The sequence below is a fragment of the Glycine soja genome, chromosome 8 (genome assembly GCF_004193775.1).
Source record: "Glycine soja cultivar W05 chromosome 8, ASM419377v2, whole genome shotgun sequence".
NCBI lineage: Eukaryota > Viridiplantae > Streptophyta > Magnoliopsida > Fabales > Fabaceae > Glycine > Glycine soja.
Genome location: NC_041009.1, coordinates 4,363,655 through 4,388,934, shown reverse-complemented (window position 1 = coordinate 4,388,934; position 25,280 = coordinate 4,363,655). Strand labels below are relative to the sequence as shown.

Sequence of the window (25,280 nt, the reverse complement as noted above, 5' to 3'; positions counted from 1 at the left end):
CTGAATTCCCGACCCTTTAGTTTTGGTTGTTTTGGATTATCTGTTTGGACTATGTGTAGATCTTTGTTGGTGGAAAGCGGAGAAGTCCTTGACAAGCATTAAAGAATTGTACTGGAGAAATTGAAAAGTAGAGAGAGAAAGAGAAAAGGGAGGGAATCCAGATACCATAGCATTGGACTGCTATTCTGGCGACTTATAAATGTGAATAAAAAGCAGCATGTTTTTCAGTGCCACTGGATGAGGGGTTAATGACAGTCGCAGACTCAGTCGTCCCTCTCAAGCGTTCAGACACAAACAAACTCTATTCATGATGACCACCTTAACGTCTCTTGCTTGCATCTGAATCAGGGCCATGACAGTTGTGGGCCGCGCGCAGAGAGAGAGAGAGAGAGAGAAGCAGCATCTTTCCAAATATGCAGAGACCATTCTAAGCTTTGCTTTGCTTTGCTTTTGGGGACGGACGGGTGGGTTACAAACGAATTGCAAACGAATTGATTTACTACTTGTGTTGTGTGTGACTGTGTCTGAGTCTGTGTCTGTGTGGTGTTATTTACTTACTATTAACAAAACAAAAAAGAAAAAAACTCTACTCTATTTCTATCACACACACATACACTGCGTAGTTGTAGTGCGTGTGCTTCTCTTGTGTGGTCCTCGATCGATCTTTGATTGCTAGAACCAATACAAAAAGCCGTAGAAAGGCCAAAGATAGATATGAGCAGCTTAAAGTGTAGTCGTCGTATTTCTTTAGTTTCTTCGATGAGCTAGTGGCTCTTTGTCTTGGACCATGTGCTTCTTCTCTCTCGTCAATGCATCGCTGTAATTGCTTGGCTCAGTTTCAGTCTCCACTTTTACCTGACGCAAAAAATTGCATTTGCTGTATGCATGTATAGTATAATTATTATCAATTGGTGTCTGGTGGAGGTTGCACTGTCAATTGACCCTCTCGTCCCAGGGTCCTATTCCTATCCTTCACATTAACTTACTGGTGGTGGGTGGGTTGAGTTTAGTCCCATTTTCAGAACCCCTTTATTTTCTTATCATCAACTCACTAATATCCCCATCTTGTACAAATAAAGTAAAAGGTTAAATCATCACGTTAACTAAATTTTACAACTCCATTATATATGTCAAATCGATAAATCGTCAACTTTCTACCGTAATTGCTAAACAGTTAATTAATATTGGGATCAAGGTTTTCTCTAAACTGATCGATTTTGCATTCTGTCATAAAATGAAATGTTTAGAATCTGTGTTCACAGTCAGCATCAAATTCAGACCCTGTGATTTTCTGTTGTTAGAGGAATTAATTAAGCATAAATACTACTATTATTACTAATAATAATAAAATACGTTTTTAGTTTTCATACTTTTATTGAAGCATGGCCAGTATTTCTATACTTTTGTATTGATGATTTTGTTTCTTAAACTTTAAAAAATAAGTAAATTTATCCATAAACACGATAAATTCATAAAAAAGATGTCTAAATCTACATACCTAAAGCACATAATTAAAAACACATTTTTTTTAATAAAAATATTACTATCATTTAATTTTGAAACTCGTATTATATTAATTTTTCGTTTTTAGTTGAACCGCGTATCTATATATAAATAAATAATATAGATACACACAATGATGGAACACTTCCATTAATAGATGGAAGAACACTCGGCCAAAACACCAACCTTAATCCATATAAATGTATCCCAATTGTTATTTGAATTATGTACTTGTATATGACAGTTGGTTTTTCTTTATATATAACTTTATGCATAATCGTAGCCTATATCATTTGGTTATATTAACATAGATAGTATACTGGCTAGATTTTGTGATATCTGAATGCAATGACACATATATGATATATATATATTGCCAAAACGAGAAAAATCATAGATAATATTACTATAGGCCGGTCGTCCTTCTAAATACAATCCATTCTAAAACTTTCTTTATTTTCTTGCACATAATCCGATGCTAAACTTTGATTAAAAAAATATATCGAAATTGATTTAAATATATTGTTCTGCCTGTTGTAATGCACACGGCGGTTGTAGAGTTAGAAAGATAAATGGCGCAACTGCATCATGTTTCTTTTTTTGGTTACTTGGTATAGTATACTACTTGTTTAAATTATTTTTCAAAAAATATTAATAGATGTGTAATTCATCTGGTTACATAGATATATAGGAGTAGAGGGAATAATTTTTGTAGGGTTACATTGATTATACCCTACTAATACATAGCATTGTTATCAAAAGAAACTGTCCAAATTAAAGCATAAAGATACAAAAGAAGAACCTACTGAAGCTAGCATGATTGAGTGCTACAAAGTACAAAACTCAGTTCAAAACCTTCGTATTTTTTTCCAATTAATTACATCTGCTTTATTTTTCAACATATCAATAATTTCTCATTAATCATTCAAAGAAAGTTACTATTCCTAAAATACAAGTCCGCTGAGAAATTTAGTGAAACTAATTTCGCACGACTCAAGTGGAATTTTCCAGACGAATTTGTTTTGTTTGGAAAAGTATTTGATATTATTGACCTTATGCGGTAAAGCTTTAGTCAAGAAGAAGATCAATAATGGGCAATTAATATGGACCTTAGCATCGACAATGGAAGGGAAAAGAAGGAAGATAAATAAACAAATAAAAAGAAGAAAAAGACCTTTCCATAGATAAAGCTTTGGTGCTTCGATATTGTCCTGGCATCACATTGACATGGGCCGTAAAACAAGGATATCCGATGAAATGTGGAGTTCAGGCCTTCACATACACAGTCCTAATGGTTAATTAATATGAACCTGCCACCACCACTATAGATAATGCTAACCTCTATATCTTTTGCATGCATCGATCAGAAATCTTAACCTTTTGATTTCCGGAGGAAATTAAAAGTGATTTCAAATTTAGGGATTTTTTTTTTTTATCTTTCTTTTAATAACTGAAGGAGGGAAAATGAAGTGGATAGGAAGAAATAAATGGGGAGTTATGAAGTTTAAATGTTGGAGAATAGGGAAATCAATCCAAGTTTAAATGTAGTAGTATGTTCTAGGTACAAATAATTAGAGCAGTAATTAATGGGATGAATACTGTAACTGGAGTGTTACCTATAGTTTCTCTGCAGAATCAAACTTCCAAACTAAATCTAAAACATGACTTTAATTTTTTACTTTTCATTTTCATCTGTACCTTTTTTTATCTCTCATTCTTTCCTGTTTATATTATTTAGTATTATTTCTTTCATGATTTTCTTCTCATCTCTCTTTCTCCAAAGGTGTCAACACTGTCCATCCCGGAGTATCAAAAGATCATCACTTTTCTTAAATGTTTATTTTTTTTCCATCTTTAGATCAAATTAACCCTTGAAAATGTAAGATATATTAATTAGACATATTAAATGAGTTGTATTGAGTTTAACCTATTTTGACATCCTTATCTTCATGTTTTATTGGGTTTTATGAGCCCATCATTTGGACTTGGATAAATTATACTTGGACTGGTGTGTTTACTGTATTTCTTATTACCCAATTGACGTTTTGGAACATACAAATTAATTACGAATGTCTAATTAACTTGCCAAGGAAATAGTCAAATCATTTCTTGCCCAAAGTTTTTCTGAAGACCTCAGCAAGTTGAGCATAGGTTGGCACATATAGTTAGGAATGATTTGCCTCTCAAAATTTCATCATACATGACAATCAACTTCAATGCTCTTCGAACATTCATGAAAAAGTAGATTAACATTAATGTGTAAGGCAACCTGACCGTCACAATAAAACTTCATAGGTCTGAAATGATTGATACCATGCATGGCATTTTAACAATTCTTTTAACCATTTTATCTCAGCGCTACAAATAACCATGGAAGCTGGAGCAATATATTTCACTTTAGCAAAAGAATGAGGCACCATATATGTTATTTCCTAGTTTTTCAAGAGATTGTCAAATTGTCAAGTTGAACAAACCAAGTAGCTAGCAAGAGTTCGCCTAGTTGAGGATGGAAAACGTTACCCAATAAGCAAACACTAATATATGTTCTTCATGGTTCCTTTTCAAGTAACACACAATGCGAATTGCAAAGAGCAGCATCGATCCCAATGCTCTTTGTCATGGATTGGGTAAGAACATACACAAAATATAGCCAAAAATAAAAGCAATCTTCCCTACAAATCGGCATAACGCTGAGTTAGGAAGCAACATTATAGTAGCAAAAGAGAGACAATAATTCTGATCGAGTGAAAAACCAATTATAAGCTTTAGCTACAAACCAACCAACCTCAGAAATAACATCTAGCTCATTTACATTGACACAAGAACATTTCAATAAGATTCTTTTTTGAGAGGAATATTTTAAGACTCCCAAGTCTTTCACATGAAAACATGCACTCAAATATTGTTTGATAGTTTAGATTATAACACTATTGTTCCAAAAAATATTAGGTCACCCGCATAAACCAATAAAACTGAGTTGTAAAGCATACGTACATACTGCAATGTGCAATGTGGAGAGAGAGTAACCAAACAAATGAGGCCCAAGATTATGAATGATCCAAATAGATAATTACAGTAAAGTCATGAGTAATAGTATAAGAAGAGATGATAATGGGCCTGGAATGGACCAGTGTTGCAAAGGAAAGGTCAAAGGAATCCACACACACGCGAAATCATGATTGTAAAGTGGACCTACACATTGAAGTGGTTTCCGTACAGTTATGAATTTGAAAGAGGCCTGCATTTATTGCTGAATTCTACCCAAACGAAAAAAGAGTGGTCCAAGCTGAAGAAGAATAAGAATAGGAAATAGGAAATTTTGTTCAATAAGATAATTACTTCTAATAGCAATTTTCAGATGGGACTGGGAATCTTCTTTTAGCAGATCAGAGGGGCCACTTTCTTTTTCTTAGATTTCTTCTGACTTCTTCTTTACCTTCACGAACCTGCCCTCTGTTTCTTTCTTTTATTTTTTTCTGCACTGCCCCTGTTGTTTCCTTGCTGTAACTTGTAATCCTTTATTAATTTTAACACCAAAAAACAAAATATGTTATCCAACAACACTACATCTACATATTTTATTTTATGTTTATAAAACCTCTTTAAAATAACAATAACAAATTATAAATAGAAAAATAAAAAAAAAACTCAAATATTTGGTAAAAAATAAAAAATGCAATTATTTACACAATAAAAGTTATAGTAAAAAGCAAACCAAATATTTGTCTAAAATGAAAAAAAGAAAATGACAGTATCTTCAAAATGACGATTATAACAGGAAAATAAAATATTTTGTAAGAAAAAATATAAATGGCACGCACATACTATTATCTCCAAAGTTAGACCTTGCCGAATAAAAATAATTACACTAATATTGAAAGGGTTGTTCTCTAGTAAGAGTATTAACTATTTGTGACTTAACGGATGAATATGAAGGAGACTCTAATGTACTTGTTTCTTCATGAACAGGTCTGAAAGTTCTAGATAAAATGTTATTTAAGTCTTTAACATCAAAATCATATAATTACTGAATTTAAGTATATTTTATTTTAGTTTATAAAAAATACTGAATTTTAAAAATAATGAACAAATTTAAATATTTTAACTCGTTTGATCTAATTTAAATTAATCTATTTATGAATGAATTGAGGTAAGTATTCAAAAAATAAAAAAATTTATTCAACCCAACTTATTTAAATTTGATTAGATTAGATATGAATTTGGCCAAATAGAATCCGAAAATTCTAGAAACAATTTTCACTACTCTAATTAACACTAAAATGACTTGTCTTGAACTTCAAGATCCGGGCACAAAGCTTAAGCCTCTCCCACAACTTAGCTTTAATAGCAAAGTGGAAGGAACACCTCATTTGAAAGAGAGGTCTTAAGTGGTCTTCATATGATTTTACCTAGCGAGAATGATTTGACTTACCAGTGTATGGTCTGTCTTGTCATGTACTCCTAGGTGCTCGATGAGATTTTCACTTACATGGTACCGCATTGCATATAGGATTGAGTCTTAGTGTATATGTTGTTTAACGCTTGTGTAATGATCATTGTAACTTGCTACGTGATGGTGAGTAATGAATTGTTTGAGTTTGAGATGTGTTGTACTTGATATTTGTTGTTTTGAGCACGTGATTAATGTGAAGGTGTGAAAGGTGATTTTGTGATTAAATCCTTAGGACAAGTGATGTTACACAATGAGTGATAACATGATGCGAATTGTGTTAAGTTGAGCATGTTACACTTGTACTATATATATGTGTGTGTCTTTGTTTATCTCTATATGTTTAGGAATGTGGTAATTCACTCTCTATGTGTTGTTTGTGTTTGAATCCTATGATGATCTCGAATCTTGTGTTCGTGGAAGCAGATGACTAGGTGAATTAATTTAAATAACATTGTGCTGAAAGATGTTAGGATACAATGCTCTGATAATACGTAACATTGAAACATGAGTTTTTATTTTAATTACATGATGTTAACATGTCATATTACTTTATTTTATTTTACTACTTACTTAGTTCTTTAGTAAATTTGAACGATTTTATTTTGAGTCGAAAATATTTCCATATTCTTAATTGATAAGTTTTTAATTTGATAATTAATACGAATGTTAATTTTTTACTCACGTGAGTTCCTTTATATTTATTAAATAAAATCATTTTATGTCAATTTCACATGTTTATATATTTATTATATAAATGTGTGAATAAGGATAGGATAAAGTGTCGGATAAGTAAACCGAATCATGCAATTGTCCAAATTCTTTTGTGAAACGTAATTGCCCAAATGAGATGAGAGTAGCAGAACTTAAACCAATTTCGGGATTTTATATCACGTGAGAATTATTTTGTTTATTTTTTAATATTTAGCTGAAAAATTCGAGACCATTAAATTATCTTAATTCAGTGGCTATATATCATCGATAATCCTCTAAACATATTCAATTTACAATTAAGATTTTTTTTTATAAAATTAATATAATAGAAAAAATTGTACTGCACATAGAATTTATTTTGATATTTGTTTTTTATCTATTGACAAAAAGCATGCATAAAAAAAATAGATATAATGAACCCAAACTTGTTGCACTGTGCACACACGTTTAGACTAAGTTCCTAATCTTAAATTTAATAAAATAATATTTGAACTAAATTTATTTGTTTAAATAAGTAAATAAATTCATCTTAAAGTTTAGTAATTAAAATTATAATACACTTTATAAATCCAAATAGTAAGTACAGTAATAAGTTGCGGGCTCAGATAATGAAACCAGTAGTAAGGCCCATAAAATGAAAAACCAGTGGCTTTTTAGTAACGAAGCCTTCTAAGGTGGGCTGATTGAAATATTTGGGCTCTAACATCTGTAGATATTGCACTAAAAATTACTCATTCTACCCTTGTGATGCAAACAGATTAATTTGTAATATAAAGCTTTTCTATAAATATTTTTTAAATTTATTTAATTTTGTTTATAATAATCATAATTAAATAAATAAATATTCTTTATATATAAAATAAGATGAATTAAAATGTATAGATTAAAAGTAAAAGTATGATATTGTTATTTTATAGTAAGAAGAATATATATTTTTTTAAAAAAGAATAACTATTTTTAAATTATTATTTATATTTAAAAATATTGTATAAAATAAATATTTTTTAAATAAAAAAGAAAAGAAAAACCTCAGCTTCATTTTTACACACGATTTCCTTTACCAAAAAATTAGAACAAAATAAAGTATGGAAATACATTTGCATTACTTTATTTTTTCTTACTTCAAGACTTAATATATATATATATATATATATATATATATATATATATATATATATATATATATATATATATATATATATAAGTACATAAAGAGTATCACCAATAAAATCCTGACATAAATGTAAAAATTAAATTCACGTTCTTTTGAGATATGAATTCATTTTTTATTAACGAACCAACCTTTATTGACACAACAATTGATTTATCCCGTTAATTATTTCAATCCTTAAGTTTAAGGTGTATAAAAAACTATGGCCCTTAATGTTGGAGATCAAGTTGAGTAATTATTGTCTTAAGTTATATTTTTCAATCTCTAAACTTTTTGGTATTTATAGTTTTAATCCGTGAGGACAGGTAGGATATTTTGGTTGCAGCCTTAACCAAAAAAAAGCCAAACAGAGGAAGGCGTTGCGCCTAGTTAAAGTGCTCTCTCGCTTTGTTGTGGGCATTGGGGGTACTGATTGTAAGAAGGATCACGACTGGACGGACACTGAGTGGAGAGAGGGAAGCAAAGCAAAATGCTTCCCAAAAGATACTGAACCAAGCTACCATTATTATTTTCCCACACATCGAGTGAAATTTATCTTTTGCCTCTCAATTTCCTACCCACTGATTATTTCACTTGTAGAATTAATTGTTTATGCTTACACATTATGGGTGAACCACTTACTTTTTTAACATGGTATCAGAGTCTATCCTAAATGAATCCCTGCGATTGTCACACTTTAATCCAGACTCCCTTGAACGTGAACTGAGGAACCATGAAAACAATTAGATATATTAAACTCCCACATGAAATGAAAATAGTGTTAACTCTTATGTAATTTACTTGATGGAATTGAAAAGAAATAATTCATATTTTATGTTTCTTTTCTTTCATTTTCCTTGATTACTTAATGGAATTGAAAATAAATAATTCATATTTTATGTTTCTTTTCTTTCCTTTTCCTTGAATATTACATATCAAAAAATAAATTGAAAATAATCAAAATTACTTTAATATGATGATTATAAGATTTGATAATCAACTGAGGAGTTATTTAATAGTATTTTAGTAGAAGAGAAGCGAGATACAGTACAGTAGGTTTTGTAAGAGTACAAAAGTACAAAAAGAGGGATGTGGTCTGTATGCAAAATAAATTATGAAATTCCCGAAGGATCTGTTTTCTGCATTCCAAAATGAATTATTGGACAAAGCCCATACTGTTGTGTTGAGGGTCCCCCTGGCCCTGCCTCATTTCGTTGGATAGACGCGCATGTCCCTTGCAGGGGCTCTAAATTACTGGTCATTTTCCCAGCCAGTTGAAATGTAGATTAATATATATATATATGCATGTGTGTTAGCTTTAATTTAATTAGGGTTTCAGTCACAGTTTAAAATTCCTAACCATCATATATATCCTTCATATTGCGAAAAATTACATCTTCATGTAATTGTGACCATCATATAATTTATAAAATTCAATGTATGAGTCTGGGTGATTTTGAAAGTGTTAAGTTGGTCTAGAAAACATTATCTATATATGGGATATATATTTTAGATGTGTCCGTTTACTTAGAAATAGTAGGTAGGTAGATGTTGAGATAAGATAGAAATGCGTAAATATGATTGTAAATATGGTATCCAAGTATGACTAAAGTAGTCATTGCAAAATGCAAATTAAAGGGTTTGGTTATATATATGTATATATGTATCTTGGTTATTTGGAAAGAGAAAGAATGGAAGGAGGATCGGGTGGTGGCGAGAGAGAGAAGTGGAACAGTGTAAGTGTATACAGAGAGTGCTTGAGAAACCATGCAGCCAGCCTCGGAAGCTACGCCACGGACGGGTGCGGCGAGTTCACGGTGGACGGCGCGGGGGGACTACAATGCGCGGCGTGCGGCTGCCACCGCAACTTCCACCGGAAAGTGAAGTACCCGGTGGCGGAGCATGAGGAGTATGGAGGCAAGAAGCGGTTCAGGTCCAAGTTCACGGCAGATCAGAAGGAGAAGATGCTGGGGTTTGCGGAGAAGCTTGGTTGGAAGCTTCAGAGGAAGGATCTGAATGATGAGATAGAGAGGTTTTGCCGGAGCGTTGGGGTTAGTAGGCAAGTCTTCAAAGTTTGGATGCATAACCATAAGAACTCTTCCTCCTCCTCCTCCTCTACCCCCGCCAATGTCTCCTCCCTCACCCAGTAATTCATTTTTCACTCTCTTGCATTGTACTACTTCTTTATTTCTTATTAATTATCATCAGCCATTTCCTTTCATCATCTTTTCACGCTAACTACCTCCAAATTCTTGATAATAAAAACTACTCTACTAATTTAATTGAATTTTCTAAGAACAGAATGAAATCACTTCTGAGGATTATGCATGTATGCACAAATTATAAAATTGAATATTGTAAGAAGAGAATGAAATCACTTGTACTCATTTATAATTTAATCTGATTCGGGTTCAATATTTCAATTCTTAATTTCCTCTAAACCACTTCACACTCACATCGATTTCTATTTTTTTTTTATTTCTCTTATAAATAAATAAAAAAACACTTGTTACTTTTGTTAGAAAGAGGGATTTAAACCCTTGATTTCTCCTACTTCCTTCAATTCTTAACTACCAACAAATCTTATTTCATTAATAAATATTTTTACAAATACTAATTAATTAGTTTATTTTTTTTAATAATATTGACAACAATTTTGTTCTTAATCACAAATTTTTTACACATTTTTAAATATTTATTAAATTATTAATTTTTCTTTTAATAATCCTAAATATAACACCTTTTTAATGCTAAAATACAACTTTGATCTCCCTATACTTTTTTTCAATCCATAATTTTTGTACCTACTATTAAAAAAATAAAAATATTTAATCCTTAATTTTAAAAATCAGGAAACTTAGTCCTCCAAAAAATCAATGCAAGTGTAATGTATAAATTGTAACCATCAAAATGAAACTAAATTCATGCTTAATTACTTGTTGAAGTAATCAACATCAATTAGAAGCTAATATATCACATAGGCTTAACTATTTGACGGAAATTATGAAAAACATCACAAACAAAAAAGAAGCTTATTAACCCCCACTAAAAAAAGTTAAAATCAATATGAATGGTTAAGCATCCAAATTAGAAGCTCACGTCATTAATGTTTAACTACTGAAGATAGAAGCAAATGATATTCAAATAGACTTAACTAAGTCTTGAAGAATAGTCATAATATGCTTCAGCAATATGATCCTAAACAAGGTGTCATCAATGATAAGTGAGAATGCACACATGCATAATCATCTGCTTGAATGAACCGACAATATAATGGATAAAAATCCACCAAAATTAACCAAGATAGGTTTTGACGAAAAGCAATTAATAACAGATAACCTTTTTTATACATTAAATGCTATATCTAGTATGATTTTTTTTATTAGTTTACAATGTAACAACATTTTTCAGATAGAAACTAAACTCAAACCGAAAAAGAGTTTTTGTGTTTAGCTCAATCAATATTTTTGTCTCCACTGTTCTTTTCAAAAACAGCCAACCAAACATTGTTCTATATTTTGTTTGATATTTCAAAGGGTTAACTTTTCTATTTATTAAATATAAAAAATCCTTTTAATTTAATTTAGTGCTTATCATAAAAAAATACTAGATACTTTATTTAACTCAGTCTATTTTGACCTAGTCTAATATATAGTTTTAGAAACTATTTTTTCAGTAAAAATATCTATGCTTAAAATGGTTTTTGAGAACTCTCTCCCACATCTTTTCTCTTTGCCTTTTGTCTAGTAACAATGTCACATCTCATGTTAATTTTGTTTGTAATCAAATAATTTCTTAAATTGGAGATGAATCATAGTTCATGATTGATCAATTCAAGATAGGTCATAGTTCATATTTAATTGTGATTATGGATAGTAAGGACAAGAAACACAACCTAAAGAGTCCTATAAGTTAGCATTCTTTGAATTGGGAAGAGTACCATTTCTTTCCTCAAATTAAATATATTTAATACAAAAAGGTGACCAAACATTTAAGGTTGTTGTACCAATCTAGGTAAATAGAGGTCAAGGGATTTTACTTGCTGAAAATTAAAATCGACTCTTTGACTAGATAAAAATATTGCAAATAATTACCACAAATATATTTCAAAAACTATTTATTAACTAAGATGAGGTGATTTATGTCATGTGATAAATATTTTCATTTTTTTTGCCATCTTAGTTGTACATCTTTACACGTATGTAATATTATGGTATTCACATGTAAGTAATGTATTAGTCTATACAACTAACAATAGTTGATAAAATTAAGTGATTGCATATACCTTAATCTAGTGGTTCAGAATTTAATTTTTTATGTGATTAAAATAAAAGAAAAACTTTTTCTGTTCTATTTTATTTAGAGACTAACTTCTTTTGAAAGGAATTAGAGAAAAAATTAATTAAGTTACTTAAGATTGAAAGTGTCATAAATTAGGTTGATATTATATCAACATATTGAAGATGATCTTTGTAAAATAAAATAAAATTTGGGTTGAAGCTTAATTTAATTTGGTTATGCGTTAAAACATTTTTCTTCAACATATTACAATTAATTTTTGAAAAGATTGTTAATTATTAGCCATGTCCCTATTTCAGCATTTGCCCCTTGTGAAACCAGATGACTTAATTTGATGGCATCCCAATTAATCATTAATATATAGATCTCTGATCCTCTCCTACTCTCCTTATTTTAAAGAGTTTGTCTAATTGATTCCAAATAGAGACGAGGTTAAACAATTTCATCTTAAATAGCCAATAAAATTTACACAATTATCTTATTTTAAAATTTTATCACTAATGTTATGACTATCACATTTAATATATCATCTTTATTTTTTTATATTATCTATGTGTAAAATTAATTTTTATATTTTTTAATTAAAATTTTAATAAAATTATAAAATATTAAAATCTTGATAATCATTTTTTAATTCACTTTAGGTAAATAGTTATTATAGAAAAACCTTAGGAAAATAATTTTCATTTATTTTAAAGCTTCAAGTATAATACCTTAAACATTTTCCAGCATTTTCATTATATTTTAATTAAAAACTATAGATAAATAGTATGACTCTTTTAATTAAAATTTATAGATAAAAATTATAAAAGATAAAATTACAGCCATATATACTTTTTCTAACGTGAATAAAGAATATAATGATTTTAAAAAATAATTATTAAGATTTTAATACTTTATAATTTTATTAAAAATTATAAAGTTTAATTTTACACATAAATGATATAAGAGAAATATTAAAGTTGAAACATTAAACGTGATAATTAATGGTTAAATTCAAAATAAAATAATTGTGTAAATTCTATTTATTATTAAATATGCGATTGTTTAATCCATTTTTATTTGGAATCAATACTAACTCTATATTAAATATTATTGTCAGATGAATCTGTTGCAGGTTTATGAACGCAATTTGTATACCTTGGTTTAATTTGTACGCAAATCCAGAAAGAATTGAAGTAGTTATTCATGTCCCTTTACTCCACACGAAAAGGAAGGAATGGCTTATTTATGGCTCCTACTCTTGTAACTTATGCGGTCACACCATGTGGAACATGAGATGATCTTGTCTGTACAAAGAGGCAATGAAATTTAAGCACCTAACTAGAAACCCCGAGACAAGACCATGACTTGCCAATATTCAGGTGCTGCCATTCCAATTAGGGACACAAGAAAACACATCACATGTGCTCCTAAGTAATTGTTATCTAACTTATCGCACATTTATTTTATCTATTAGTTATTAATTAATTTGTTAATTTTTATTAGTACTTTTAACATATAACACCTTGAACCCTATCTAAATATAAATGGCGTCTATGGAAATTAAGAGGGTAGACTCAATGTATAACTAACAAATGGTTAAATTGTTAAAATTAAACTCTTCTGATCATTATTGAAAATTGTTCCTTCTTAATTTGAGGAGAAATTGAAAATCCAATCAACATATATTCTGTTTTTATGTATTTATTTTTAGGTGAAGTGATAGATTGAGGATATGGTCCCGAGCTATATCTATCTAATGAATGAAAACCAGAGAAGATTGATGGGCGCACATGCTTAAAGAGACAACACTATGATAACCCAATAGATTCTTTGCAGGGCATGTTTTATTCAGCTGGGGGATGAAATAGAGGGAAGGGTATAGCTAAATATAGTAATATACATGCACGAATTCATTCGATCGATCACAACCCTTTAACATGAAAAGGACGGATCTATCAAGCTGATTACTTTTGCTAGCTCAAACTTGGAAACAACAACTTCATTGCATTGCGAATTCCGTGAATCAATCGTATAATAAGTGTGAGGCTACAATTCTTGGATCATTTTTGTAATTTTTTTTATTTTACACAAGGCCATCGATTATTAATATTAATTTTTATATCAACCCAAGGCAATATATGTAGCTAGAATCTATGTGACAAATTGGCAATTCAATCTATTTTTAGTGTTTATGATTCAATTATTTGTTATCTGGAAGAAGAGCAATATTTTGCATCTCACTCCGGCGTACTCATCCATATCCACTTCTTGAATTATTATGCAGGCTCATTACACGTCCTAGCTTCATGATTTAGAAACACGACCCGCTGACAGTTGGGAAAGAAAGGTGGAAACTGGAAATTATTTTGAGAAACAGTAAAAATAGAAACAACACATAGAGCAGTGGCACGTCCAAATTTAATCAAAATCCTAGTCTAAAACCAAAGAGAAATTTTAATGAAAGTAAAAAAAAAAATGATAGAAACCTCCAGATATTAGAGGAGGTAATTAGATTCCGACTGCTAAATTTCACTTCTTCTCTCCCCTATTTTTTCCAATCTAGCATTACAAAATGTTATTTTATTAAAAATTTATTTCTTAAGAAAATATAAAATGAATACAATAAAATATTCTTTTAAATAAAAATAATATAGAAATTAAACACAATATAGCTCTTTCGGTTCCATTATTTTCCCAAACAATGAAATTAGATGATTTTTTTTCCGTTCAATTATGAAATATCCAAACAATAGAGTCACATTTTTATTTCATTTCATTCCTATATATTATGCTCTATTGTATTCTAATTCATTTTGTTTCATCATTTACTACCAATTAAAACTTAGCCTAAGGCACTCAACGACTTCCATAATGGAAGGAAATTACCAATCCTACTTCTCTCTCACTTGTGTTCTACCAATTAAAATTTGTGACGTCAAGTAAAAACTACACGTGACTTTCTCTTTGTCAATGCCACATCCCAATTCTGTCTGCTACTCTTCTCCTCCTCCTCCTCTATTTCCTCCACCATCTCCAACCCCAAACCAACCACTCTCTTTTTTTCTCCTCCAACGTCAAACACACAAACAAATGTCTCATATGGAAAAAGAGTGAAATCTGAGTTCAAGGTTCCTGAAATCATCAACCCATTGACACAGAATCTCTCCTCGATGATACATAAGGTCATTGGCGCCTCTTTCTAGCCGATGATGTGAAAGAGAATGTTGTGTAAAACCATGCAAACCTTTAATCAAATTAACTACTAGTATCAAGTTTTGTCCATTATCAAATAATTATCTTATATATATTATCAAATTAATCTGAAATTAGCTGAGAGAACAAAGTTAGGAGTGCTGCCTGTTGATAGGGGCATGCGGCCTGGGTCTGGTTGCTTCGGAAGTGTGATATGTTGGGCAGATGGTAGAGTATCATGTGGGACTAGGGATGTTAATTTCATCCCTGGGTCAGTATTGAGATCTTATTGGTGAGTGTGGCAATTGATCGAACATCTGATAGGAGTGTGGGTGAGGCTTTGGTTCATGCGCTATTTGAAAATCTATTGTATAATAGACCGCAGAGGACAATTTTTTCCATAACTATGAGATTAGTGTATCTTATTTTCCTTAATGGGTGTTATTTTACAATTTTATTTGGGGAGGTAGTCATTTCTCCATTGTTAGGTGTCTCTTTGATTCAGCAGAGGTGCTGTTCTCGTGTAGACGTTTTATTCTGATGTAAGGGTTGGCCGGTTGGGTATTGGAGAAGGTGGAGGGGAGCCACGAAATAAATTGTATAATTTTCAGTCTTTCCAAAAGAGACCAAAAAGGACATAATAAAAAAAGTCTCATAAGAAATAACATGTTTAAAACTTCAACCGAGCCAAATGATATAAAACTTTGTTATTACAATTTAAACAGTGCAAGCACTGGCCCACTTGTTGGTTGGCACAAATGCTAATAATCATCACAAAAAATGATCGACAAAGAAAATGGTACATACTTTCTATGGACAAACTTGACAAAGGAAAAAAAAAACTAACTGAAGGTATATACTTACTGCGCTCCATGGATAACTACTGGATCGGAGAAAAGATCCTAACCATAAAAGAAGCTGATATATGGTCTTAAGATTTCAAGATAAAAGAATGCCTCAATTTATGCAGCTTCAGCTTCAAATTTCTTTCCTCTACAAAGAGGCAGAAATTACCCACCCAAGACAAAGGTGCTTCTTCAATTTTCATGATATATTTTCACTGACACCTACTTAGTATATTCATACTCTATTGTTTAGCCATTGAATTATGTCCTGTGTGATAGCATCTCGTTCGGGTTCAAAGAGCAGGTCATGTAAGAAACCATCGTATAGTCTGATAGTTTTGTCAGATGAGGAGGCTTCTACATATAATTTTTGTGAAGCAATGGGATCAGTCACGGAATCAGCAGTGCCATGGAGAACAAAAAATGGAACTCTCAATTTTCTCAGATTTCGCTGCAAGTAGCTTGTAATTCTGAGAATCTCATAACCAGTACGTACTCTAAGAGGTCCAGTACATACTAATGGATCAGAATATTTAGCAATTAGCGCCTCTGGGTCTCTAGACACTGGTGACCCCTTCTTATATGCAGAACTACATTGATACGTTGGCAGCAAAATTGAAGCTATAGGAGCAAGTGCCTGCAAACAATGATCATGTAGATGAATATGCCAACTCAATCAACTCTGCCATGTTTTATGCATTAATTAAGGTATAAAATGAACATGTCTACAACATTCAGATAGATAAACAGGACGCAATCATTAAGTATGCTCACCAGCAAAATTGGATGAGAAGGGGAAACACCAACTGCTGGTGATGTCAAAACAGCACCAGCTATGCGAGATTCAACCTTTGGGTCAAGCAGAGCCTAAAATGAAGATAGAAATCAAAAGCTAAATCATTAATACTTCTTCAGCTTTTCTGTTTACCAATAATTGCAAAAAAAATCATTTTATACATAAAAAATCCATTACCTTAAGAATAATGGCTGCTCCTGTTGAGTGTCCAAAGCAGAAACATGGAAGCCCAGGATTTTCGTTAAGAACCTTCTCCAAAAATATTTTCTGTTTATCAAAATGGGAAAATTCTTTATCAGAACAAAGTCATTTTTCAATCAGATAACCAGTTCTTAAAATATTAGTCCTACCCGCTGTGTCGTCCCTCATTTACTAACCTACCACTATACACACTTTGAAAGGTGAATCACAACAGCATTTATCTATACATTGTCGAAACATTTGTAGAACACAGTTTGGAAACATACCGTATCAGAAACAACATCATCAAGAGAATGGACATAACCATGCAACCCATCACTTCCACCGTGGCCTAGGTGTAAAAAGAACAGATAAAAATCAGAGTTGAGAAACATACTGAGGAGATGAAAAAGATTTTAAAACAGCACAAGTCCCATGACACATAAGAATAAGACTCGTATGAGTTTGCAGAAATGTTAAATTATTAATTTGAAATGCATTGTCTTGTATATGAATACTAAACATACAAGTCAAACACTAAGCTTACTTATGATTAGGAGTTTGACAAATTACATTTTATTGCATAAATGGAATCCAAATAGCTGATTCCTGCAACATCCAAATATAGATGAATGTTGAAGTGCAATTAATGATCTCAAATGTATATGAAAGAAAGATCACCGTCTTGCATTGAATGCCTGATGGAAGTAATGACATAAAAATTACACTAGATAAATTTCATATTAAAAAAATATAAATAAATCCAGAGATAGATCCCCTAAAGAAACACTAATATAATAAATTTATATTGCGTACTAAAAGCATGAATGATGCAAGATGGCGAATTTGAAAAGGAGAAGACGAGGAATAGGAAAATGGAAAATTGATTGGTTTAAAATGGCAGTAAAGGTTAATAATGAGAAGATGATAAAGTTGAATTGTAATAGAGTCTTACCAAGCCAATCCATCCCGTAAACCTTGAAACCATTTGCATTGAGGTGCTTTGCGAAATGAGTATATCTGCCACTGTGGGAGAATATTGATGAATAAAAAGTGAAAGAGATGGGAATAAGGGGAAATAGAAAGCAAGTAGGTAAGTACCTGTGTTCATTAAGTCCATGCATAAGAATAACAAGTCCCCTGATGGTATTGCTAGGAGAGCGAGGAATCCAAGACTGGGTAAAAATGGTGTCACACCTTGAGGTTGAAAAGAGATGGTACTCCCTGAATGTGGTTCCATCTGAATCTGCATCCTCCAACACCCTCCGAATGGCCAACGCCCTCCTCGTCGACGTCCACGTGGAGGTACTCTTCCAGGAGGCGAGGCGCATGGTGGTGGTGGGGAAGAGATAGAGAAGGAGCAAAAGGAGGGCGTTGAAGAAGCCAAGGATTCGGCCGCTGGCCCCGGACGTCAAAATCAACGTGGTCAAAACCATACCCTCACTTCCCATTCCCACTGCCATTACTTCTTCCCAAAAATAGTCCAATGCCAATGCCAAATATAGAGGATCAGATCAATCACAACCTTTCAGAATCTTCTCTTCTCTTCGATGATACATAAAAGAAAGCAAATTTGGATTTGAGAAAGCAAAGCACATTCCAGAACTTCCTGACATTAACATGTGACAGCTGTGCCTCTATTCATGCTACACGTGGCTCCTATGCGGCGAAAAATATGACTTCAGGCCTTGCACAAACTGTTGCCTTTCTTGTCCTTATCCCAACTTCTCTTATCTCTTCTAGTACTATCTACCATTGACTGACCAATCAACTAACCACCATACAAATGGATGATTTTTATTCGTTAGATTATCATGAATAAAGTTAGTAAGCAAATTACAAATTAATTGGAAATCATTAATTATTACAAAAAATTATCAACTCTAACAACCTCAGCTCTTTGTGAATGAAGTATATAATATTTAAAAAATATTTTAAATTTGTGCATAAAGTGTATAATAAAAAACATTAACAGGACTACAGGAGCAATTGAATTAGTATTGATTAACGTTACATCTAACGGGTATTACGAAGTCAACCGATCTAAAAAACTAAAACTCGGATCCCCTTTATGTTGTTTATTTTGATTTGGAGTGGTTCCATCGGGAGTTTGGATGGCCACCTTGAATGTTCCCCCTCTTCCTCCTTCACCGAGAGACGATGCCATACAACTTTACGCTGCTTTCAAAGGTAGTACGGACTTTCTTCTACTTTTCACATCCATCCATCGATCGATCGGCCAGTTAATTTTTATCATTAACCTGTCATATCAATTACAGGATTTGGATGCGATACTAGCGTTGTGATCAATATACTTGCTCATCGAGATGCTACCCAGCGTGCCTACATCCAACAAGAATACAAAGCAATGTATTCTGGGGATCTTCTCAAACGCTTATCTTCAGAGCTTTCTGGCAAGTTGGAGACTGCACTACTGCTTTGGATGCACGACCCTGCCGGACGTGATGCAATCATCCTTAGGCAGTCTCTAACCCTGCCCAAAAATCTTGAAGCTGCCACTCAACTTATATGTTCTCGAACTCCATCCCAGCTTCATTATTTAAGACAGATTTATCATTCTAAATTTGGTGTTTATCTTGAGCATGACATTGAAACAAACACCTCCGGGGATCATAAAAAGGTCATTCTTCTCGATCCGTCTTCTACTCTTTTTGTATCTTTCTTGAAACCCTACCTGTTAAAGACCAGCCGCTTTCGGTTCTTTATTTCTTCAAGTATGCAAGATGCTAAAAAGATTATACCTATTATCAAAGTTATATATTTGGATATTTCTAAAATCTTTGGTGGATATAAATTTACCCATGAATCACTTCTACCAAATAATTTGAGGCAAGGGTCTCTTGTTACTCGGCCAACAAGATTGAATGCCTGTTGGTAGTTGCAAGATTTCAATCTCAAATCAACTATGGATTGGATGTGGACTGATTTTCTGCTCTATCCATTTATTCGAATGTGCAAGTGTGTTTCACTGCATATGTCTCTTTGAGGGAAACCTTGTTCAGTTGTTTGTTTTAGATTTCCATTGGATGTAAAAATTCTGCCTCATTCCTACTAATCACATCTGAGTTCCTTCCAAGATATTCAAACAATAAGTGTCACTAAAATATTTATGTTAAATCCTTGATTCAGATTTTGCTTGCATATGTAACCACACCACGTCATGAAGGCCCTGAGGTAAATAGAGAGATGGCTGAGAAGGATGCAAAGGTTCTCTACAAAGCAGGGGAGAAGAGACTGGGAACCGATGAGAAGACTTTTGTGCAAATATTCAGTGAACGGAGTGCGGCTCATTTGGCTGCTATAACTTCTTATTACCATAGCATGTATGGACACTCGTTGAAAAAGGTATCTTTACCACTTTTATTTCCTTCCAAGGTCCTTTTCTGCTGCTTATCCTAGCTGAATTTATATCCAGGCAGTAAAGAAGGAAACATCAGGAAATTTTGCTCTTGCACTTCTGACAATAGTTCAATGTGCTGAGAATCCTGCAAAGTATTTTGCCAAGGTATTTTTCCCTTGGATTGAATTTTGTGTAATTTCTTCTCGTAATACCATTATACTTGGATGGAGATGTTTGCATTCAATGATAACTCCTCATCTTGTAAGAAACAAGGATGATGGGTGAGAATCAAGTGATAAGTGCTGCAAGATAGGATGATTATGTTAGACTTATTGGTCAAATAATTTGTTCATTGAACGACCTGTTAGCAACATTAGCACATACATGTAGGCTTTAGCAGGGTCAGGACTCAGGAGCCTCTCAAGGGTAAAAATCACTGCAGAGAGTGCAGTGTTGATGAGAAGGCTGACATTTATTGAATTAGGCAGCTGGGATCCGTTATGGTGATTTTTATACTGCAGAGGATCCTGACCCCATTTAGCATGACTTATTAATGTAAATATGCATCAACAAATTCTTCTTTCTGTAATATCTTGTGCCAATTTTGTGGTAGTTGGTTCTGTAAAGTGAACCTTTTAAAATTTCTTATTGTCAAGACATGGAGATATATTTTCATTTCCCTTTTGGCACCGTGTAGGTCTTACGCAAGGCAATGAAAGGTTTGGGGACTGATGACACAAAACTTATAAGGGTGATAGTAACAAGGGCTGAGATTGATTTACAGTATATCAAAGCTGAATATTTAAAGAAATACAAAAAGACGCTTAACGATGCAGTTCACTCAGAAACATCCGGCCACTACAGGGCTTTTCTTCTCTCACTCTTAGGTCCCAACCAGTAGTAAAAAATGTTCAACGATGTTTTGTGTGGAATGAATTCAGCGTATGATGTTTGAATATATGAGCAGTACCAATATTTTCTGTATTGATATTGTAAATTAGGTAGTGCGTGGTGCTTTTTATGTAATATGTACACACAATTTGGTTTCAGCATGCATTTGCTTGTCATCAGAGTTGAGAATGTGTATGATTTTTGCAAGTTTCATAAAAACTTGGAATGACGATGAATATAATATCAATGAAACTCCTTTTATAATATACCTCCTTTTACAAATATATCTCCATACGGTGTAATAAAAAAACCACCACAAAGGATTAGTTTGTGTATAAAACTATTAACTTTTGGTTTCCAAATCGTTGGCTAGGTGAGGTACGATGAAAAAATATTGAGAAACAACATTCAATATTATATTAATATTTTAGGATAACAAACTTTGAAACTTAATACTTGAATTTTTGCTATTGAGGTGATTCATTTTCCTTTCTCCTCACAGTATTACAATAACCAAGTCTTTTAGAACAAAATTTATCATGCGTGTTTGATAAGAGAATTATAAAGAAGTATTTTTTACCAACGTTAAAAAACATATTTAAGTCTTCCAATCAAGTCAAAATTCTTAATTATTAACTTATGAGAAATGAGTATGTTTAATTGTAGTCAATAGATTGGAGTAATTAATTTAGATTGTGTATTTAATTATAAATCTCATGTGTTTTATCTTTTTAAAATATCAAAATCAAATAAAATTTGTAACTTACACAATTTGAATCATTATTTTTAATTTTCTTAATGTGTTATTTCGAATTTAATAATTATATTTTCCAAGGTATTTCTCACATTAATCAAATAATATACATACATATATATATATATATATATATATATATATATATATATATATATATATATTATTGAGAATGAATGTCACGTGAATGTAATCATGCAATGAGAAAAAGATCATGACAGTTCGTTGGACACAAGAGGTCAGAATTGCTAATCATACTCGATATTGCAAATGCAAAGGAATAGTGTATTACTACTTAATCATGAATCCCGAGAGCGGAGATGGAGAAAGGTGTAAAAGACAAACAAAAAATTACTTGTTTAAATAGGATGGTTTATAGGGTAGTACCAATCAAATTCAATCATCAATGGAGTTGCGTAGGAGAGCTATAATATACAGGAAGCAGAGCATCCTATCCGAATATTCTCCTAGATATGCCTTTCTCTTTAATATTGGGTGTCGAATATTCTACCCTTTCGTGCTTATTCCACTGCCATTACTGTTGTATGGCATGGCATATTCGCATATATCACCAATGTTTTTCAATTCAATTGCATATTCTACCAATTGTCTGCCAACACAACAGTTGCCCATCACCGTTTATCCTATCCCAGCAAGAACCATGCACTGCATTTTCTGACAAATTCAACCAATCTGAATTAAATTCACATTCACATCACGCTGCATTTCTTATTTCTCCAAATTTTCAATTTTTTTACTAGCTAACTAAATGACCAGAAGATGAGTTTAGGACATATTTTGTATCATTAAATTCCAACATTATATTACTTTTCCTTACTAATCTAATAGTAATTGTTTTTCAACAACTTCATATCATATTATATTATTCCACAACCTAGGATCCATTCATTTGAGAGTTTTAAAGTTCAACACGTACGGGTTAGATAACCCCCCCCCCCCCCCCCCAACCTTTTTCTTATTGGCATGAGCCTGTCTCTCTATCCTGTGTAATCTGAAGCTTTTTTTTTTAAGTGACAAGCTTTTGCTTGTTTTGGTGTTCCAGTTCCAGTTAGAGCCATGTCCATGTCCTTTCTCTTTACCTTTACCATCATCATCAGCTTTGGCTTGTGCATTCTTTATGCATCTGCAGAACTCCAGAGATTATCACACTCTTCCAAACATGATGGTGCTCTTAGCTTCTTGGTGCTTGGTGACTGGGGAAGAAGAGGCGCTTACAACCAATCACAAGTTTCTTTCCAGGTTTGCTTTTATGTTTATGTCATTCATGCAAATATATAATATGTGAAAACTGAAAACTTGTATTCCTGCACATTAATTCATGTTAGATTCTTTATATAATTCATGTTCATTGTAGTCTGAAAAATGAACTTGCAGATGGGAAAGGTTGGAGAGAAGCTTGATATCGACTTTGTAGTTTCCACTGGAGACAACTTCTATGACAATGGACTAACTAGTGACCATGACAACGCGTTTCAAGAGTCATTCACTCAAATTTACACAGCAAAAAGCTTGCAAAAGCAGTGGTACAGCGGTAATTTCCTAAACATGACATACAAGTTTAGTTATACATAGAGTCTAGTAGAGGAGCTTATCATATACTATTTTTCAATCATGGTTGATGCAGTGTTAGGCAACCACGACTATAGGGGTGATGCAGAGGCCCAATTGAGCCCGGTCCTTAGAGAAATTGATAGCAGATGGCTTTGCTTAAGGTCCTTTATTGTAGATTCAGGTATTTTCTTGCTCGTTTAATTGAGGTTTTCTTCTAGTTCTAGCCATTGAAACCATTCCAATAATCTCATGTATTTTTTCTTTTCGTGTCCTACAGAGCTGGTTGAGATTTTCTTTGTAGACACCACTCCTTTTGTTGACGAGTACTTCACTGAACCACAGGAACACAAGTATGATTGGCGGGGCATTGGCCCACAAAAACCTTATATTACTAACTTACTCAAGGTATGCATAGAATACATTATCTGAATTTGCAGTTGACATTTTAAATATTCAACTATCTGATATTTTTAAAATAAATATTCCTAGTTCAATCCATAATTGCTTTTGATAGCAGAATAACCATAATTTTATTGATAAAACTAACCATTTAAACAAATTGAAATATATGAAACTGGCAAATTACCTTTGTTGGGTCACGCTTAGCGGTTTGATGATTGATTAAAAATAGTTCTTTCATGCACATAAGTGAATTGAATTATTATGTCTCAGGACCTAGAATTGGCACTGAGGGAATCAACAGCAAAATGGAAGATTGTTGTTGGTCATCATGCCATTAGAAGTGTTGGGCATCATGGTGATACTCAAGAACTAATAAATCAGCTTCTCCCTATCCTTCAGGTAACTAAAAGCTGAGGATGAAGAACATCGCCTCTCTTTCCTAGTTCCTTTACTTAACTCTTCTAATTTTATTTCACTTTCAAATTTCAGGCAAATAACATTGACTTCTACATGAACGGGCATGATCATTGTCTTGAGCACATTAGTGACACGGAGAGGTAAAATTAAATGAATTCATGTAATTTTTTACAAGGAACAAAGTCAAAGTAATAATATATTTATCTGATAGAGGAACTTGTTTGCAGCCCCATTCAGTTCCTGACTAGCGGGGCAGGGTCAAAGGCTTGGAGAGGAGACATTAAAGGAATGAACCGAAGAGACGTAAATTTCTTCTATGATGGACAAGGCTTCATGTCTGTGAAATTGACTCAGACGGATGCCACCATTGAATTCTATGATGTTTTTGGCAACGTTTTACACAGATTAACTTCTTCAAAACAGCTACATTCTTCTATGTAATGTTTAGAGCATTGAGATTAAATAGATCAATCCAAATTGGTTGATGGAATTTAAAACTTATCCTTGATGTCATGCTTGAGTATGTATGAGAAATGAAAATATGAAGGATTATTCACTGTAGTGATGAATTGCTATTTAACTTCTGACTTCTAAATTTAAGATGCAAGAGACGTTATTGTGTACTTAAATTCAATCCACTTACATTAGTTTGGAAGGCTTTTGTGTTTTAAAAGGCTTTGATTTCAACATCACCGAATCAGTAATTTAATATTTGAATTATTTTCAGGATTATGTGGTATATTTTAAGCTTTGTTAAAATCTATGAAGA

The 25,280-nt window shown here is 32.4% G+C and overlaps 4 protein-coding genes across 6 annotated transcripts; 3 read left to right on the top strand and 1 right to left on the bottom strand.

Moving 5' to 3' along the window:
* The first annotated feature begins 9,480 nt into the window (after positions 1-9,480).
* On the top strand, positions 9,481-13,566 carry LOC114424594 (zinc-finger homeodomain protein 5-like). Of its 2 annotated transcripts, XM_028391463.1 has the most exons (2): positions 9,481-9,963; positions 13,219-13,566. In XM_028391463.1, exons 1-2 carry the CDS (start codon positions 9,509-9,511, stop codon positions 13,220-13,222), a joined length of 459 nt encoding a protein of 152 aa, XP_028247264.1. In that variant the 5' UTR covers positions 9,481-9,508; the 3' UTR covers positions 13,223-13,566. The 2 variants fall into 2 exon arrangements, with proteins under 2 accessions (XP_028247264.1, XP_028247263.1); XM_028391462.1 differs by lacking the exon at positions 13,219-13,566 and having other exon boundaries at positions 9,482-10,038.
* A 2,387-nt stretch (positions 13,567-15,953) lies between these two features.
* Positions 15,954-18,673, bottom strand: LOC114423084 (monoacylglycerol lipase-like). The gene is made up of 6 exons (XM_028389698.1): positions 18,216-18,673; positions 18,070-18,140; positions 17,402-17,466; positions 17,112-17,201; positions 16,913-17,005; positions 15,954-16,775 (listed from the first exon to the last, which is right to left on the bottom strand). The coding sequence occupies exons 1-6, from the start codon at positions 18,575-18,577 to the stop codon at positions 16,374-16,376; spliced, it is 1,083 nt and encodes a 360-aa protein (XP_028245499.1). The 5' UTR covers positions 18,578-18,673; the 3' UTR covers positions 15,954-16,373.
* A 427-nt stretch (positions 18,674-19,100) lies between these two features.
* Positions 19,101-21,632, top strand: LOC114421300 (annexin D5). Its single transcript, XM_028387160.1, has 5 exons — positions 19,101-19,304; positions 19,394-19,755; positions 20,265-20,480; positions 20,551-20,640; positions 21,173-21,632. The coding sequence occupies exons 1-5, from the start codon at positions 19,229-19,231 to the stop codon at positions 21,374-21,376; spliced, it is 948 nt and encodes a 315-aa protein (XP_028242961.1). The 5' UTR covers positions 19,101-19,228; the 3' UTR covers positions 21,377-21,632.
* A 1,012-nt stretch (positions 21,633-22,644) lies between these two features.
* On the top strand, positions 22,645-25,140 carry LOC114422688 (purple acid phosphatase 17-like). Of its 2 annotated transcripts, none has more exons than XM_028389169.1 (7): positions 22,645-23,380; positions 23,516-23,672; positions 23,766-23,873; positions 23,970-24,097; positions 24,365-24,493; positions 24,584-24,651; positions 24,739-25,140. In XM_028389169.1, the coding sequence occupies exons 1-7, from the start codon at positions 23,198-23,200 to the stop codon at positions 24,950-24,952; spliced, it is 987 nt and encodes a 328-aa protein (XP_028244970.1). In that variant the 5' UTR covers positions 22,645-23,197; the 3' UTR covers positions 24,953-25,140. The 2 variants fall into 2 exon arrangements, with proteins under 2 accessions (XP_028244970.1, XP_028244971.1); XM_028389170.1 differs by having other exon boundaries at positions 24,723-25,140.
* Positions 25,141-25,280: the final 140 nt, after the last annotated feature.